Source organism: Saccostrea cucullata, unplaced genomic scaffold, assembly GCF_032062105.1.
Source record: "Saccostrea cucullata isolate Sc308-1 unplaced genomic scaffold, CSIRO_AGI_Scuc_v1 ctg14687, whole genome shotgun sequence".
NCBI lineage: Eukaryota > Metazoa > Mollusca > Bivalvia > Ostreida > Ostreidae > Saccostrea > Saccostrea cuccullata.
The window spans coordinates 1-15,297 of record NW_026919047.1 but is presented as its reverse complement, the minus strand read 5'-3'; the positions used below and the strand labels follow the sequence as shown (position 1 = coordinate 15,297).

The 15,297-nt window shown below is 35.0% G+C and overlaps 2 protein-coding genes across 2 annotated transcripts; both read left to right on the top strand.

Moving 5' to 3' along the window:
- Positions 1-6: 6 nt before the first annotated feature.
- LOC134278431 (E3 ubiquitin-protein ligase HERC2-like) lies at positions 7-8,691 on the top strand. The gene is made up of 6 exons (XM_062760752.1): positions 7-188; positions 435-569; positions 802-964; positions 5,423-5,528; positions 5,921-6,133; positions 6,865-8,691. The coding sequence occupies exons 1-6, from the start codon at positions 44-46 to the stop codon at positions 7,144-7,146; spliced, it is 1,044 nt and encodes a 347-aa protein (XP_062616736.1). The 5' UTR covers positions 7-43; the 3' UTR covers positions 7,147-8,691.
- Positions 8,692-9,131: 440 nt separating this feature from the next.
- Positions 9,132-10,920, top strand: LOC134278423 (E3 ubiquitin-protein ligase HERC2-like). The gene is made up of 5 exons (XM_062760739.1): positions 9,132-9,310; positions 9,618-9,726; positions 9,903-10,042; positions 10,191-10,381; positions 10,696-10,920. The coding sequence occupies exons 1-5, from the start codon at positions 9,184-9,186 to the stop codon at positions 10,918-10,920; spliced, it is 792 nt and encodes a 263-aa protein (XP_062616723.1). The 5' UTR covers positions 9,132-9,183.
- The last annotated feature ends 4,377 nt before the right edge of the window (positions 10,921-15,297 follow it).

Sequence of the window (15,297 nt, the reverse complement as noted above, 5' to 3'; positions counted from 1 at the left end):
TGTAGATGACTGTGGAGGGGGGTATAGTGAGTCTGTGGCTGAGATGTGTGACGAGTTACAGAACGGGTCCCTCCCCCTCCTCATCGTCACCCCCAACGGACGGGGAGAGTCCGGGGCTAACAGAGACTGTTTTATCTTCAATCCCATGGCCAAATCTCCAGTGCATGTCAACATGTTTAAATTCTTAGGTATGAGTTATTTTCTTTACGTGATATCATTGTTTTCAGGCCAATTATTTGTACATTGAGATTGTTGAGCTCTTTGAGAAGGAAGCTTATAGATTACCTTGATATGAAACCACATTCAAATTAAAGTAGTTATTGTTTAAAAATGTAATCAATAGATGAAATATTACAAAGAGAGTAAAAAAGATGTTTCTGCATTCATTTACATTAAAGTAAGCTCTTTATCAGTGTTATGCCTGTATTTTGTAGGTGTGTTATTTGGGATAGCCATTAGAAGTGGTAGTCCCCTGAGTCTGAACATTGCAGAGCCTGTGTGGAAACAGGTGGCTGGGATGCCCCTCAGTATATCAGACCTGGCAGAGATTGACAAAGACTGTGTCCCAGGTATTGTATAATTTCACCCCCACAAATTGTTAAATTGGTCAATTTTTCTAAGTATAATTTTAAGATAAAATCTAAAAAAAAAAAATTGTGATATATCTTATAGAACAAAGTTTTAGGGATGTAAAGGGGGTATAAATTGTTCTGTAGGAAGATGTTTTTGGGTGTCAGTAGTTAATGAGTGAAAAAGTTGGAATGCTTGTCAATGAATGGTATTGTTGATTTTGCATTTTAGGTCTGATATGCATCAAAGATCTGACAGATGAGAAACTCCAGGCAGTAGAGATGCCCTTCAGTATCCCCAGCTCTTCTGGTCAGGAGGTACAATTGTCAGCCAAATACAGCAAGATAACTCCCGCAAATAAAGTGGAGTACATCAAACAGGCCATTAATTACAGGTAAGGAAAGTGTGATCCAGACATGTTTATTAACAGTATTCAGAGTTATGTCTCCCCTTCCGAAGGGGAGACATATTGTTTTTGTCGATTTTCTTATTCTTCTTATTCTTCTTATTATGTTCCCCAAACGAAGTTTGGGAACATATTGTTTTTACTTTTTCTGAATTTTTTCTTTGTTCTCCGGTACTTTTTTGTCCGCGAGTGTTCTCGTAAACTACTCATCCGATCTAGGTGAAACCTTTTTAGGGTCACTAGGTATGTTATGTAGATGTGCGGAACGAAGGTCATTTTGCGCGCACGTGCGTGCAGGTGCGCGCACGTGTAACACGTGAAATGATCAATATAATAGATTTAGCCGTAACTTTTTAAATATTGGATGAAATGCTTTGAAACTCATAATATAAGGATATAATAGTAGTATAGACATGATGACATGGTCAAAATAGCAAGATCTCACGCGCATGCAGGTGCCCTTCGCTGCGATTGGCTGAAACTTAAAGTCTAAATATCTATTTTGTTTTCTGACAAAATCCTTTGAAATTTTGAACATAGTCTTACATTATGAAGATCTACAGCATGATATATAAGAATAATCATGAACGCACGCACATGCACGTGTGCTGCAATCTGATTGGCTAAAACTTTAAATGCCTACAACTTTCTTGGTTCTCAATAATACAGGGTGAAATTTCAAATATGAATAGATATAATGATTGCCTACATTATACTACTATCAAAAGTAAATACATGGACGTGCATGCACATGCCACCGCACACAATGTATTAAAAGACAGTATACTTGAGTGTTTGATGTTCATGCAGAATTAAGAACTTCTAAATGTCAAGACATGTAACATGCTGAAGCATGCAGATCTTTTTACCCTTGACCTTGAAACTTAGGTCAAGGTCACTGGTAACCTGAATAAAATGTTGATATTAATTATTTACCAAAATCACCTTGACCTATGAACTTGAAATCGACCTTAACCTTTGTTCTTGACCCAAGGGTAAAAAGAAACATGAAGTACATGTACATGTATCTAGAAACACCTTTCAGAGTTTATTTCAGTTGACAGGTTAGAAGTTAAAGAGGTGGTGGTTTTTAATGACCTTGACCTTTCATCCAAATGTCACAATCAATCTTAAGTTCTTGGAATAAGATACAAGATTCAACTCCAACGTTAAATAGGTTAAGAATAAATCAAATTAATGGCAACGTAGAGAATCACTGTTAAACTCAAATAACACCTCGGACCCACATAAAATTTCAGGAAAACTGCAGAAAAGAGCTCGAGGAAAGTGTATTAAAATATTTCATTTGAGTTTCCAAAGTATATAGAAATTATTAATTTATACAGAAAAAATTACAAATCCTGTCGTGTTTAAAATTAAAGTGCAGATGACCAAAGTTGGCATATAAGCCTTTTATAGCCTATTTATTCAGATGTCGTTAATAGCATTCGATTCTACTGATTTGAAATAATATTTTAATACCAAGCATCCTTTGTTTAATTTACCTTTGAAATTTATTTGAATTTTTTTTTAGAATTACGCAATCCCCAGAAATAGCGATTTTAGGTATATTAAAAAATCAATATACACGTACGCTCCTTCGTAAAATAATCAGATATTTGCATTCATGAAAAAAATATTAATAAGAAGGTGTTAAACAATATAGGTCACATTAGCTGACACGAATGTCTTTTTAAACATCTCTTGTAAAACCCAGAGAGTAGCCCCCTATGCATTGGAAAAAATGAATAGTTGCGGTCAAAAAACCTTTATATATTTATTTACAGAGTATATAAAATTTACCAGGCACAGGTATCAGAGTTGTCAAAATGGCCTGAGAGGAAATATTAAAAAAATTCTGAACAGAAAGGAAAATCCCTTTTCCATGTATGGAACTACTATTGAATAAGTTCATTTTGATTGGTTAGGTATTGGTGTGATACCCTTAGTCGACTTTAACCCTGCCTTGTCGTCGGAATAAAACCAACTTTGAGCCCGAGGTTTAAATAAGTAGAGAAATCAAATGTGAATCGATATATTAAAAATATGACATATGCTTGAGAAATGGTAAATTTATGTATGTATTTTTTTCTTTGATTTGCGGGATAGAAAGATATGTTAATCACTTAATCAACATGCCATCTTGCATATGCATTTACATGTACGTGTGCGCGCATGCAAAACGTTAAACAATATATCGTTGATAGTTGATATCATTGTAACTTTTATATTCTTAAATGAAATCTTGGGATACTTAGCATATTTATAAAAGGTCTTAGAGGAATAAGGCACGATAAGGGACATGGGGAGCGTTTGGGGAACATCTGTAACGGTCCCCGTTACAATTAGCACTAGTTCTTATTCTTCTTATTTTTATTCTTCTTCATCCAAATTTTGTCCAGGCCGTAACTTGAATACCCTTTGACCTGAAGACTTCATACTTGGAACTTAGATGGATGACCTCGAGGCGGAGTGTCTGCCACCAAAATTTTTGACCTTGATCTATATATAAGGTCAAGGTCAAACTTTTACATTCAAATAGAGTTTTGACAATAGCATGAATACCCTTTAATATTAGGACTTCAAACTTGAAATATAGAAAGAAGACATTAAATACAAGATGTAGTGCATCTAAACTTTGACCTTGACCCCTTTCTATGTTCAAGGTCAAATAGAGAAAAAACATGATTTTAACATAACTTTAGATACCTTATACATTTAGACTTCAAACTTGGAATATGCAGAAGACACATAGGAGAAGGGTGTATGTGATCAAAATTTTTGACCTTGATCCAATGTTTATAGGGTCAAGGTCAAACTTTCACAACAAAATAGAGTTTAGGCCATAGCTTGAATACCATTTGATATTAGGACTTCAAACTTAAAACATAGAAGGGAGACATTAAATACATGATGCAGTGCACAAGAACTTTGACCTTGACCCTTTTTTTGTTCAAGGTCAAATATAGGAAAACATGATTTGACCACTACTTGAGATATCTTTGAGATTTAGACTTCAAACTGGGAACATGCAGAGGACACATTGGAGAAAGTTTATGTGATCATATTTTATGACCTTGATCCAATATTTTTAGGTCAAGGTCAAATTTTCACATATTAATAGAGTTTAGGTCATAGCTTGAGTACCCTTTGATATTAGGACTTCAAACATGTAACATAGAAAGAAGACATTAAATACAAGATCTAGTGCACAAGGACTTTGACCTTGACCCAAGGTCAAATAGAGAAAAAAAAACCATGTTTTGAACATAACTTGAGAATCTTTTGACATTTAGACTTCAAACTTGTAACATGCAGAGGACACTTAGATGGAGAGATTATGTGATGAAAATTTTTGACCTTGATCCAATTATTATTAGGTCAAGGTCAAATGTTCATATGAAATATATTTGAATTGATAATTTGATACCTTTCTTAACATAAGGATTGTTATTTGGAACAAGTAAAGACAACTATAAGCCTAAATACACTACATCAATTTTTTTTTACCTTGACCATTTTCTTCTTTTAAGATTAAATTAAGAAAAAAGCAAGACCAGACAATAACTTTAGATCCTATAAAAGACTTGAAAGATGCACTGCATTATTCTTTTTCACCTTCATAGTAAAACTGCATTTGTTAATGTTGTTAAAGAAGGGGAGACATGTGTTTTTTGTTAAAAAAACAATACCCACTAGTTTAAATCTGCATTGATATTGCGCTTTGTTACACTGTATAGCGGGTTATTTTAGTGGGGTGCTAATTATGGCTTATTTTGGTGTTTTGATGGTAACTCGCTAAAATTTTAATCGCTAAAATAGTAAGTACTCTTCTTAGAGTTTATCTGCAAAGAGCTGAAACTCTGTGTCCACTAAAATAAATTACGCCAAAATTATTGGTATACCTTTGAGCAGGCAAAACGCCAAATTTTACACCCGCCAAGAAAACCTGCTATACGGTATTAAGAAAAATAAAGAGGATTTCTTGGAATCGTGATATCCCTTTGTAAAGGATTTGAAGGGGATGTAACTATAGTAATGAGACTGTATGTAGTTGAAGTTTGGTAAACAGCTCTTAGGTCCCCAAAAAGGGATTGCTGCACTTTGCTACAGTAAAACTCGGTTATAACAAAATCGGTGGGACCTCTGAAATTACATTGTACTTTGCTCTATCCATAATTAGTTATATCCACATAAGGAATTCGTTAAATTTTTTGCTGGGGATCCAAGATAACCACTAAATCCATAAATTGGCAATAGCCTTGCTCGTACTTAACGACTTTTACTGTATACTCTAAGTACACTCAAAGAGTGTGTGGAAATTTTTGTGATACCTGGGTTGGCCATTATTGGATTTCTAAACAACATGCAGAGTTGGATATTTTAGTCACTAGAATCCAGGGTAAAAACGAATAAGTTGCTTATAACCATTAATCATCTTTACAGATTGCATGAGTTTGATGACCAGGTCAGGTGGGTCAGGGAGGGCATGTCAAAGGTCATCCCAGTACCTCTCCTGTCATTGTTCACTGGACTGGAACTGGAAACCATGGTAACTGAAATCCTTAATCACATTCATTCAGATTTTTTTATTTAAAACAAAATTTTCCTTGATTTCAATAAAAATGCATTGATTCTCATGAGTGTCAAAATTTGTCAAGATGCAAGAATAAGAGTTATAAGAAGGTAAATTTTTATAAACTGTAAAATCACTTGTTTTCACGGGATTAAATTTTGAGATTTTATGGAAAATTTTTGATATTTTGATTGAAGAAGTATGGTAGACAAACATAATAGAATTGTTTAAAATTTCACCATTTTGTGAAGGACATGAAATCATGAGTCTATTAACCACGGGAAAACAACAAAAATATCCCCATTCCCAAAAATGATGATTTCACAGTATTTTGCTGAGGTTTTACTAAATGAATTTCCCTATTGTAGGTGTGTGGTAGTCCAGACATACCTCTGTACTTACTGAAGTCGGTGGCCACCTATAAAGGTGTGGACGCTAACGCCCCCCTGGTGACCTGGTTCTGGGAGGTGATGGAGGAGCTGTTTAACAATGAGCGGTCCCTGTTCCTGAGGTTTGTGTGGGGCAGGACCCGCCTCCCCAGGTCCATCGCAGACTTCAGGGGGAGAGACTTTGTCCTGCAGGTCAGTTTTATTAGAGACAGATTACTGTAAAAATGGGATAAGAGGAATGATATATTCCACATAATTGTAACTGTTTGTTATTACCTACATAATTATGCAGTTGAACTGTTATTATATATTAAAAACCATGTATACCTCTAAAGTCAGTTGAAAGTCTCAATTGTTTCCTTAATTATTATATCCCCGTTATGAAAGAGAGAGGGGTATACCGTTTCACCTTTGTGTGTCTGTCTGTGTGTCTGTCTGTAACAAATTTTCATCGCAGTTTTCTCAGCAACTACTCCTCACAGATGCTTGAAATTTTTAAACAATCTTTTCTGAGGCATGCCATATGATGGGATTCATTTTTGTTCAAATCCCATGTCAACTTCCTGTTTATACATGCATCTGCAGATCACTGAACTTGTGTATATAAACATGATAGTGTATGTTCACATCAGAGCAGGGGTATTACTAGTGAGCATTGGCTCCCAGATTTGTTGAATTTTAATGTCAAAATCTAGAATAGTAGAAAATTTTTTACCAACTTCAAGATAATGAGGTTTGACTACATATTTTGAAGAATTAATACATGAAGAGTCACTTTTGTTTATTTTATTCATGAATGACTTATTTCCAATTCTTCATTGTATAAGTACAGTGTATATTAGATGTTAAAAATGAATGAAGTAAAAGTGAATTTAACCGAAGAAGATGATACAGTTTAGTTATGATTGGCTTATTTTCCACAGGTGTTGGATAAATATAACCCACCGGATCACTTCCTGCCAGAAAGCTACACCTGTTTCTTCCTGCTCAAGATGCCACGTTATTCCTGTAAACCCGTGTTACTGGAGAAGCTCAAATACGCCATACACTTCTGTCGCTCCATAGACACCGACGACTACGCTCGGGTGGCTCTCACGGGGGAAATCCTTGTCGACGATACCCCGGAGGCCAGCGATGACTCGGAGGATATTTATAGTATGGAGTCCGACGGGGAAATCGTGGATTCCGATTCCAGTTTGGTCTGAACTTCAGTGATGCTTTCTAGTCTACATATAGAACAGTCTTGCAATGTTTTTATTAACTTTGTTATAAATAAAGATAGTTGGACATACACTTGCTTGAAAAGAATAACATTAAAATATGAACAAAATTATTGTTATTAAGGACAACAACTAATAATCTGTTAGGCATATGAATTTATTGTCAAATGGAAAGATATGTATGTCTGTTTTAAGTTTTTTCAAAGCCATAGCCAAATTATATTGATTTTTTACTTAATTTCCATTGCTTTACTTTTAACAGCATGATGTAAGTGGTAGCTAATATTTTCACTTTAATTTAATTATATATATTTATAAGTATTAAAAAGATTTTTTTCTCCTTTACTTTTTTGAAGATAAAATTCATATTTTTATTGCATTGACAATTACATTGTAGTATAAATAGAGTGTCCCAGTGTTGGTATTAAATTACTGGTAGGATTTTTTTTTTACACGCACAAGTCATATTTCTGTAAATATTGATAATGAAGCATTCAACTTTTGTATAAATAGCAAAAGATTTATATTGTAAATATTTCTAGGTAATAGATAAACCAAAGTCTTATCAAATAAAAAGTCCTAGTTAGTATATTTATTGCTGATAGAGCATCAATCTTCATTATTCCTTGAAGTAGTCAATTTTAAGAACAAGAACTTGCATGAACACCATGAAAATGTGGTGAAAAACATTTTTTTGCACATGAAAATGTGGTGAAAAACATTTTTTTGCAGTGATATGTTGCTAGTTTTTGTTTTCAGTATTGTAGTGTAGTAGTTTATAAATCAGTCTTAATTCTGTGTTTGGAATTGTTTTATTGCATTAATATTTGATGCTATGTAAATACTGATATTTTACGAGGCGATTGACTGTGGTTAATGTATATTGCCGTCTCTGTAAGAGACATTGTAATTTTAGCAATTTTCATTGCTTCAGAAATCTTATTACTGATACATGTATCTATAACTAGAAACACAAGTTGATTATTTCATAATATTTACTATAGTTGTAATTTCATTTAGTTATTACAATTCTTTGAATAAATAAATTTCAGTACAACTTTATTGCCGTGATAAAAACAGAATTGTTTCTTTTTTGGGTGACTGCTTATATGTCTGAATGGAGAATTTGAGAAAGGTAGTTTAGTAATGGCTTAAATGCTTTTTAATTCTTAAAATTGACACCTATACCATTACTTTCATACAAAATGAGAGTTTTAAAACTTTGAAAGACGACAAATAAAATAAAATTTATGTCATGTAAGTTAATTTTGAGCAGATTGTTTGCATTTAGAAACCATGATAGAAAACTCTTTCCAATCACAGTACATGGTACAGCAGTACATTATTTAGCACCTAGTGAAATGTAATGTGAAAAGTTATGATAAAGTTTGTCAAAACTCTGTATATTATTTATGCTGTGTGTTTGAGTTTTGTTATGAATCATGTATTTGTTTTTAATTATAAATTGTTATTAAATGTACAAGAGTCCTTATGCTTTGATTTTTTCAAATAAAAAATGTGAAAACAAAATTGTATGTGTCTATTTTATTTCCCAATTAATCAAAGATAGGGGGGCTTACTGTTTTTGCTCTAGAACAGCTGTCTGTCTTTAAATCTTACACCTAAATTCCAATAACTTGACACTCGTTAGCGCTATGGATTTCATATTTTACATATGTATTCCTTGTGACATAACTTTTCACCTTGACCTCTGACAAACTTTTATCAAACTTTCACCTTAGCGATATGTTTTGAATGGTTTATCTTAGGCCTATCATATAACATAAGTGTAATCCTTGTTGAGATTTGACAATTTAGCCCTTTGACTTTGAAATTGGAGTTGTACCACCTTTGAAAAACTCTAACCTTGGCTATACCTTTTAAATGTTGATTTCTGTGGCTTTCATATCTCACAGGTGTATTCGCTGTGACAAGGTCTTTCAATTGTGACCCTTTGACCTTGACCTTGGAGTTAAACTTCCATACTGGGTCCGATATATCCATGTGGAGATTCTGGGATTCATGGGAAACGAGAACGGGTCCACTCAGAAAATCTCAGTGGGAGACGAGGTTCACGTCAAACCTAATGTGGTCACACCCACCTACAAATGGGGGTCCGTGTCTCATAACTGCATTGGAACAGTTACAGGTATTTTAATATTTTATTTTCTTGGATTTCAGCACTTTTATATGGACATGACATGCTCATTTAGCCTATTGCAACATTATTTCAAGTATACTGTGTTCATATTTTTATGTCTTTATTTAATTAAAATTATAGTTAACAGAAACCTACATTATACATATGTTGGAGTAAAAATTGATTTAAAAAATCACACCCATGCCCTCTTCCCCTTGAATTTTGAAATTTTTTTATGCATTAATAATGACTTGGAAACACCCACCCCTTGAAATAAATTCCTTCTACTTGATTAACTATAAATTATTTATTTCAGCCATCAATGCCAATGGTAGAGATCTAACAGTAGACTTTCCCCAGGAATCTCACTGGACAGGGGTTATTGATGAAATGAAAATTGTGCCAAGATCAAATCCTGGAGTGGGGTAAAATACATTTATCTTAACTTTTCAAATTTGGATTTAATTTCAAAATTCTGTTTAAAAAAAATAAAACGAAATATAAAATTGAACTCCAGAGTTATGTTCTGTGCCAAAGATCAATTTTTTTCCACTGATTTTGAAATGCTGCATAATTTCATTGGAATTGTCCCTCTTTTTAGGTGTGATGAATGTGAACTGTTCCCCATTGTGGGCTCAAGATACAAGTGTCAGAATTGTCCCAGTTATGACATGTGTGAAAACTGCTTCAGAATCAAGAAGCACAAACACAGTCATGTCTTCATCAAAATATCTGAACCAGGTAACAATCTTTGAAATGTATTTTGAGTCAAACTGAAATCAAATTTAATTTAGGGTTAACAACAAATAAAGGTAGCAGAGTTTGTCATGAGAGCTGGACAGGTATTATCAAAACTTGATATTAATTTTCTGAATTGTTTTCTTTGTAGATTGTGAGCCATCTTTTGCTGGTAAAGCAGGCAAACAGAGGAGGAAGTTTGGGGTCATGTCCTCCAGATCCACCATTGATGACTGGCACACCTGTGTCAAGGCCATCACTGTGTCATCTCGAGAAAACCAGGCTCGCCGACTCATCAATGGAAACAATGGCTACTGGCAGAGTTCAGGGTTACAGGGCAAAGTGAGAAATTAGGGGGTCATGTTCAGGTCACATGGCAAGTTGAGAAGTAAAGGATTAGATTAGTCTCATTAGATTAGGGAAACAATGTCTATCTACAGAATTTGGGTGAAGTTATAAAGTTAAGGGTGTGAGAAAAGTGAGCATTATGCTGAGGTTGTTGCACTGTTTTGTCAAAGACAATGATTTCAACTGAAGAAAACCAACAAAGTTGAATAAATTTCACATTCATTTACCAAATAATTATGAAACTAATTAGGGATTAAAATGAAATATATGTACAGATAGGTGTATGTTTTGTTTCCTATGTGTTATAGCACTGGATCCGACTTGAAATGCAGCCAGATATCCTTTTACATCGACTCTACATGAAAGTGGAGCCTTCTGACTCCAGCTACATGCCAAATTTGGTGGTGATCAGTGCAGGAGATACATTACACTCCATGAGAGAAATCCGTGCAGTCAATATCACATCATCTGAGTCTATTGTTACGCTTCTACAGGACCTTAATGACGTGAGTCTTAGATTCAATTATGATTAAAAAAATAAATTTCAAGGGTATATACAACATTCCAAACTTTTTTTATGCCTCGCCATGAATATGGCCGGGGCATATAGTGTTTGTCATGTCCGTCTTCCGTCTTTTCGTCCTTCCGTCACACTTTGTGTTTAGCTCTGTTCAAAGCTAAGTTTCAAAGAAACTATCCAAGATATTTTCATCAAACTTCATATGCTGATAGATATTGATGAGAGCTATGCAACTGCATCAACATTTTTTGACCTTGACCTTTCATTTGACCTTGACCTCAGGAATGATGCATCTAGGGATGAACACTACCAGACTTTCTTCGGATGCTGGATCTACCTATATTTTCCAGATGAGTGACCAGGTTAAAGTTTTTGGAACAGGTCCATTACTAAGGAACTATTAGCCCTACTTGGACCAAACTTGCATTGATGATGCATCTAGGGATGGACACTACCAGACTTGCTTCAGATGCTGGATCTGACCTACATTTTTATTCCCAAGTAACTATACGCCCTGCCTGAACCAAACTTGCATGGATGATGCATCTAGAGATGGACACTACCAGACCTGCTTCGGACACTGGAACTCACTGACCTCTATTTTAATTCCAAAGTAACCATAGGCCCTACCTGAACCAAACTTCCATGGATGATGCATCTAGGGATGGACACTACCAGACTTGCTTTGGATGCTGGATCTGACCTATATTTTCATTCCCAAGTAACTATAAGCCCTGCCTTAACCAAACTTGCATGGATGATGCATCTAGGGATAGACACTACCAAACTTGCTTTGGATGCTGGATCTGACCTACATTTTTATTCCCAAGTAACTATAATTCCTAACTGAACCAAACTGATCAAATGTTATACACATACAAATTTTCATGTTGCTTTATTTTATTATTTGCAGTTTCCGTTCATTTTCTTTGGAGAGGTTGCACATATTGAAATGGAATTTTATATACAGATTATTCAGATGAATATCTTGGTCAAGTTGTGTTTTGGGTACAATCGCACCATAATTGACAGAGTTATGCCCTTTTGGACTTAGAAAAATTCCAATTTGTGGGGGAGGGGGGCATAAGTGTTTTACAAACATCTCTTGTCTTAAATTAGTGTTTTGCTCAGTTTTAAACATACCATTCAAGATGGTGTTATCAAACTTCACATGTTGATACAAACTTGCACGGATGATGCATCTAGGGATGTACACTACCAGACTTGCTTCGGATGCTGGATCTGACCTGCATTTTCCAGGTGAGTGACCAGGTTAAAGTTTTTGGAGCAGGTCCATTCCCAAGGAACTATAAACCCTACTTAGACCAAACTTGCATGGATGATGCATCTTAAGATGGACACTACCAGAATTGCTTCGGATGCTGGATCTGACCTACATTTTCCAGATGAGTGATCAGGTTAAAGTTTTTGGAAAAAGTCCATTTCCAAGGAACTATAAGCCCTACCCAAACCAAATTTTCAGGAATGATGCATCTAGGGATGAACACTACCGGTCTTTCTTCGGATGCTGGATCTACCTACATTTTCCAGATGAGTGACCAGGTTAAAGTTTTTGGAACAGGTCCATTACTAAGGAACTATAAGCCCTACTTGGACCAGACTTGCATTGATGATGCATCTAGGGATGGACACTACCAGACTTGCCTCAGATGCTGGATCTGACCTACATTTTCATTCCCAAGTAACTATAAGCCCTGCCTGAACCAAACTTGCATGGATGATGCATCTAGAGATGGACACTACCAGACCTGCTTCTGATGCTGGATCTGACCTATATTTTAATTCCAAAGTAACCATAGGTCCTACCTGAACCAAACTTCCATGGATGATGCATCTAATGATGGACACTACCAGACTTGCTTTGGATGCTGGATCTGACCTACATTTTTATTCCCAAGTAACTATAAGCCCTGCCTTAACCAAACTTGCATGGATGATGCATCTAGGGATGGACACTACCAAATTTGCTTTGGATGCTGGATCTGACCTATATTTTCATTCCCAAGTAACTATAAGCCCTGCCTTTACCAAACTTGCATGGATGATGCATCTAGGGATGGACACTACCAGACTTGCTTCGGATGCTGGATCTGACCTATATTTTCATTCCCAAGTAACTATAAGCCCTACCTGAACCAAACTTGCATGGATGATGTATCTAGGGATGGACACAGTCACTACCTGACTTGCTTTGGATGCTGGATCTGACTTACATTTTTATTCCCAAGTAACTATAAGCCCTACCTGAACCAAACTGATCAAATGTCATACACATACAAATTTTCATGTTGCTTTACTTATATATCCTTGGTGGGGCATTCATGTCCTATGGACATATTTCTAGTTTATTTTAAATGTTAACTGACTGGTGAAACTGATTGTTTTTTAATGGGACTCTGTAGATCAAGTAGAGCATGTAGAGTACAAGAATGGATAAAAACAATATTTTGGGATAACTAAACCTGTTTACTTATTCTGTTAATGTTATGATATTTCTCTCCTTTGCAGTACAGTAGAGACCCGCTATTACGGTGACGGTTTTATAAGATAGAACGCTTATTACGTTGTAAATTCAAAGCACAAAACCATTTCTTAACAAATCTATACAAAAAAGAACCGTTTATTACGTTGTCCAAAAACGCCAGGTCTCGGTATTACGATGTAAAAATTATGTCAAAATTTTTTTCACTCCGTGTTTATTCAGTATTGATTGCTGGTAGACACTTAAGGAGACGCTAAATAAACATTGGAACACCCGTGCTCTGAGAGAGTGTTAACTTACAGGGCAGTTAGGTGATTAGTAACGCTTGATTGCACCCACCTGGACTGTTCCAGCGAGCCCAGCAGATTTGGAGACGTGCCAAAGCCATTGTTAAACAATTAAAGTTTACTCATAAATCTAGTTTGTTCTTTATCTATCTCTGTATTTTTTTAAAATTCTTTTATTCTTTATTTTATACTTAGTTTAATAAATTTAATTTGATAAATAAAAGGGTATATTTAATATTATGCATGTATGCTGTACACAGGTACACATATTGTGTAATTTCGTGTGCAAATAAACTGCATGAATTAACAGCTTGGGTATCAAACAAAATTTGAACTCCACTACAAACATTTTAACAGCTTGGGTAGTGGCTTGGACTACCTCTCAGTTGTCAGCAGAAATACAAATCGATAATTGCTGAACTGCTAATTGAACTCTGTTCAGTAATTTAAAAAAAAATTATTTTGACAGATTGCTTGTCTATTTACTTTGACTTTCTTATTTGAATAAAAAAAATGTTGCTGTTTATTTAGAAATGACTTTAAATAAAATACAAAGATATTGAATTTCTTACAAACACATTGAAATTTTCACGAACGCATTATCTGGATAGAAACGAAAGTGAAAGTACATGTTATCGAAAATGGCGGCAATTAAAAGAAGACTGTCGAAGTTTCTATTAAAAAATGTGCTCTATGCTTTTACTATGATGGAAAAAGAAGAAATAGCATCATGAAAATAAGTTTTAAAGATAAGTAATCAATGAATTAAGTGTATATAGCAGAATTTGAGCATAAAAAGGAGATAGAAGGAGAAAAATACACCCCCTAATACAATAACACGTTTTCCAAACGATGTTTTACTGGATTTTATTGGAAACTTTTATTACGTTGCCCTCGGTATTACGATATTTTACCGTGACAAAGTGAACATCGTAATAACGGGGTTCTACTGTACTTTCACTTCATTGAGATTGGCATCAAACAATGTCGCAGAGTGGTATCGACTGTAAAGTTCACGGTCCGACGATTCTAGGGAGGTTACGCTCAGATGAGGATGATGCCGCCGCTAACTTTTCGTTCCTGGCCTCAGACAGAGAGGAGGAAGAAGAGGAAAAGGTCAATAGTTCATCTGTCAAAAAGAAGAAGAAATCCACAACAAAGGAAATTCAGACAAACATATTCTGCTGGGGGCTGAATGACAAGGATCAACTGGGCGGGCCTAAAGGGTCAAAGGTCAGTAGAATAACAAATGAGAGCAATTTATTGTATTTTAGGAGAATTTCGCCTTTATTTATTTTAGCTCTTTTTGCCCATACCTCGGTTGAGCGAATTAAAACGGCAAATTCAAAGAATAGAGTATGATTTTCTAAACAAAAATGTGAATGGGCGAATTAAAGATGGGAAAAAATTGTTCGCAATTATGAAATGGCAATAGTAAAGCGGGGTGAAAATAACCCTGCATACAATATTCATAATTCTCTGTTCCAGTTTTCAGTAGAATATGGTTACACGAGCTTTTCATACTACATGTAATGATAAATCAAAAACAAAGAAAAAAGACCTGCTATGTTAGAAGTGTTGTGTATATACTTTCAGATTA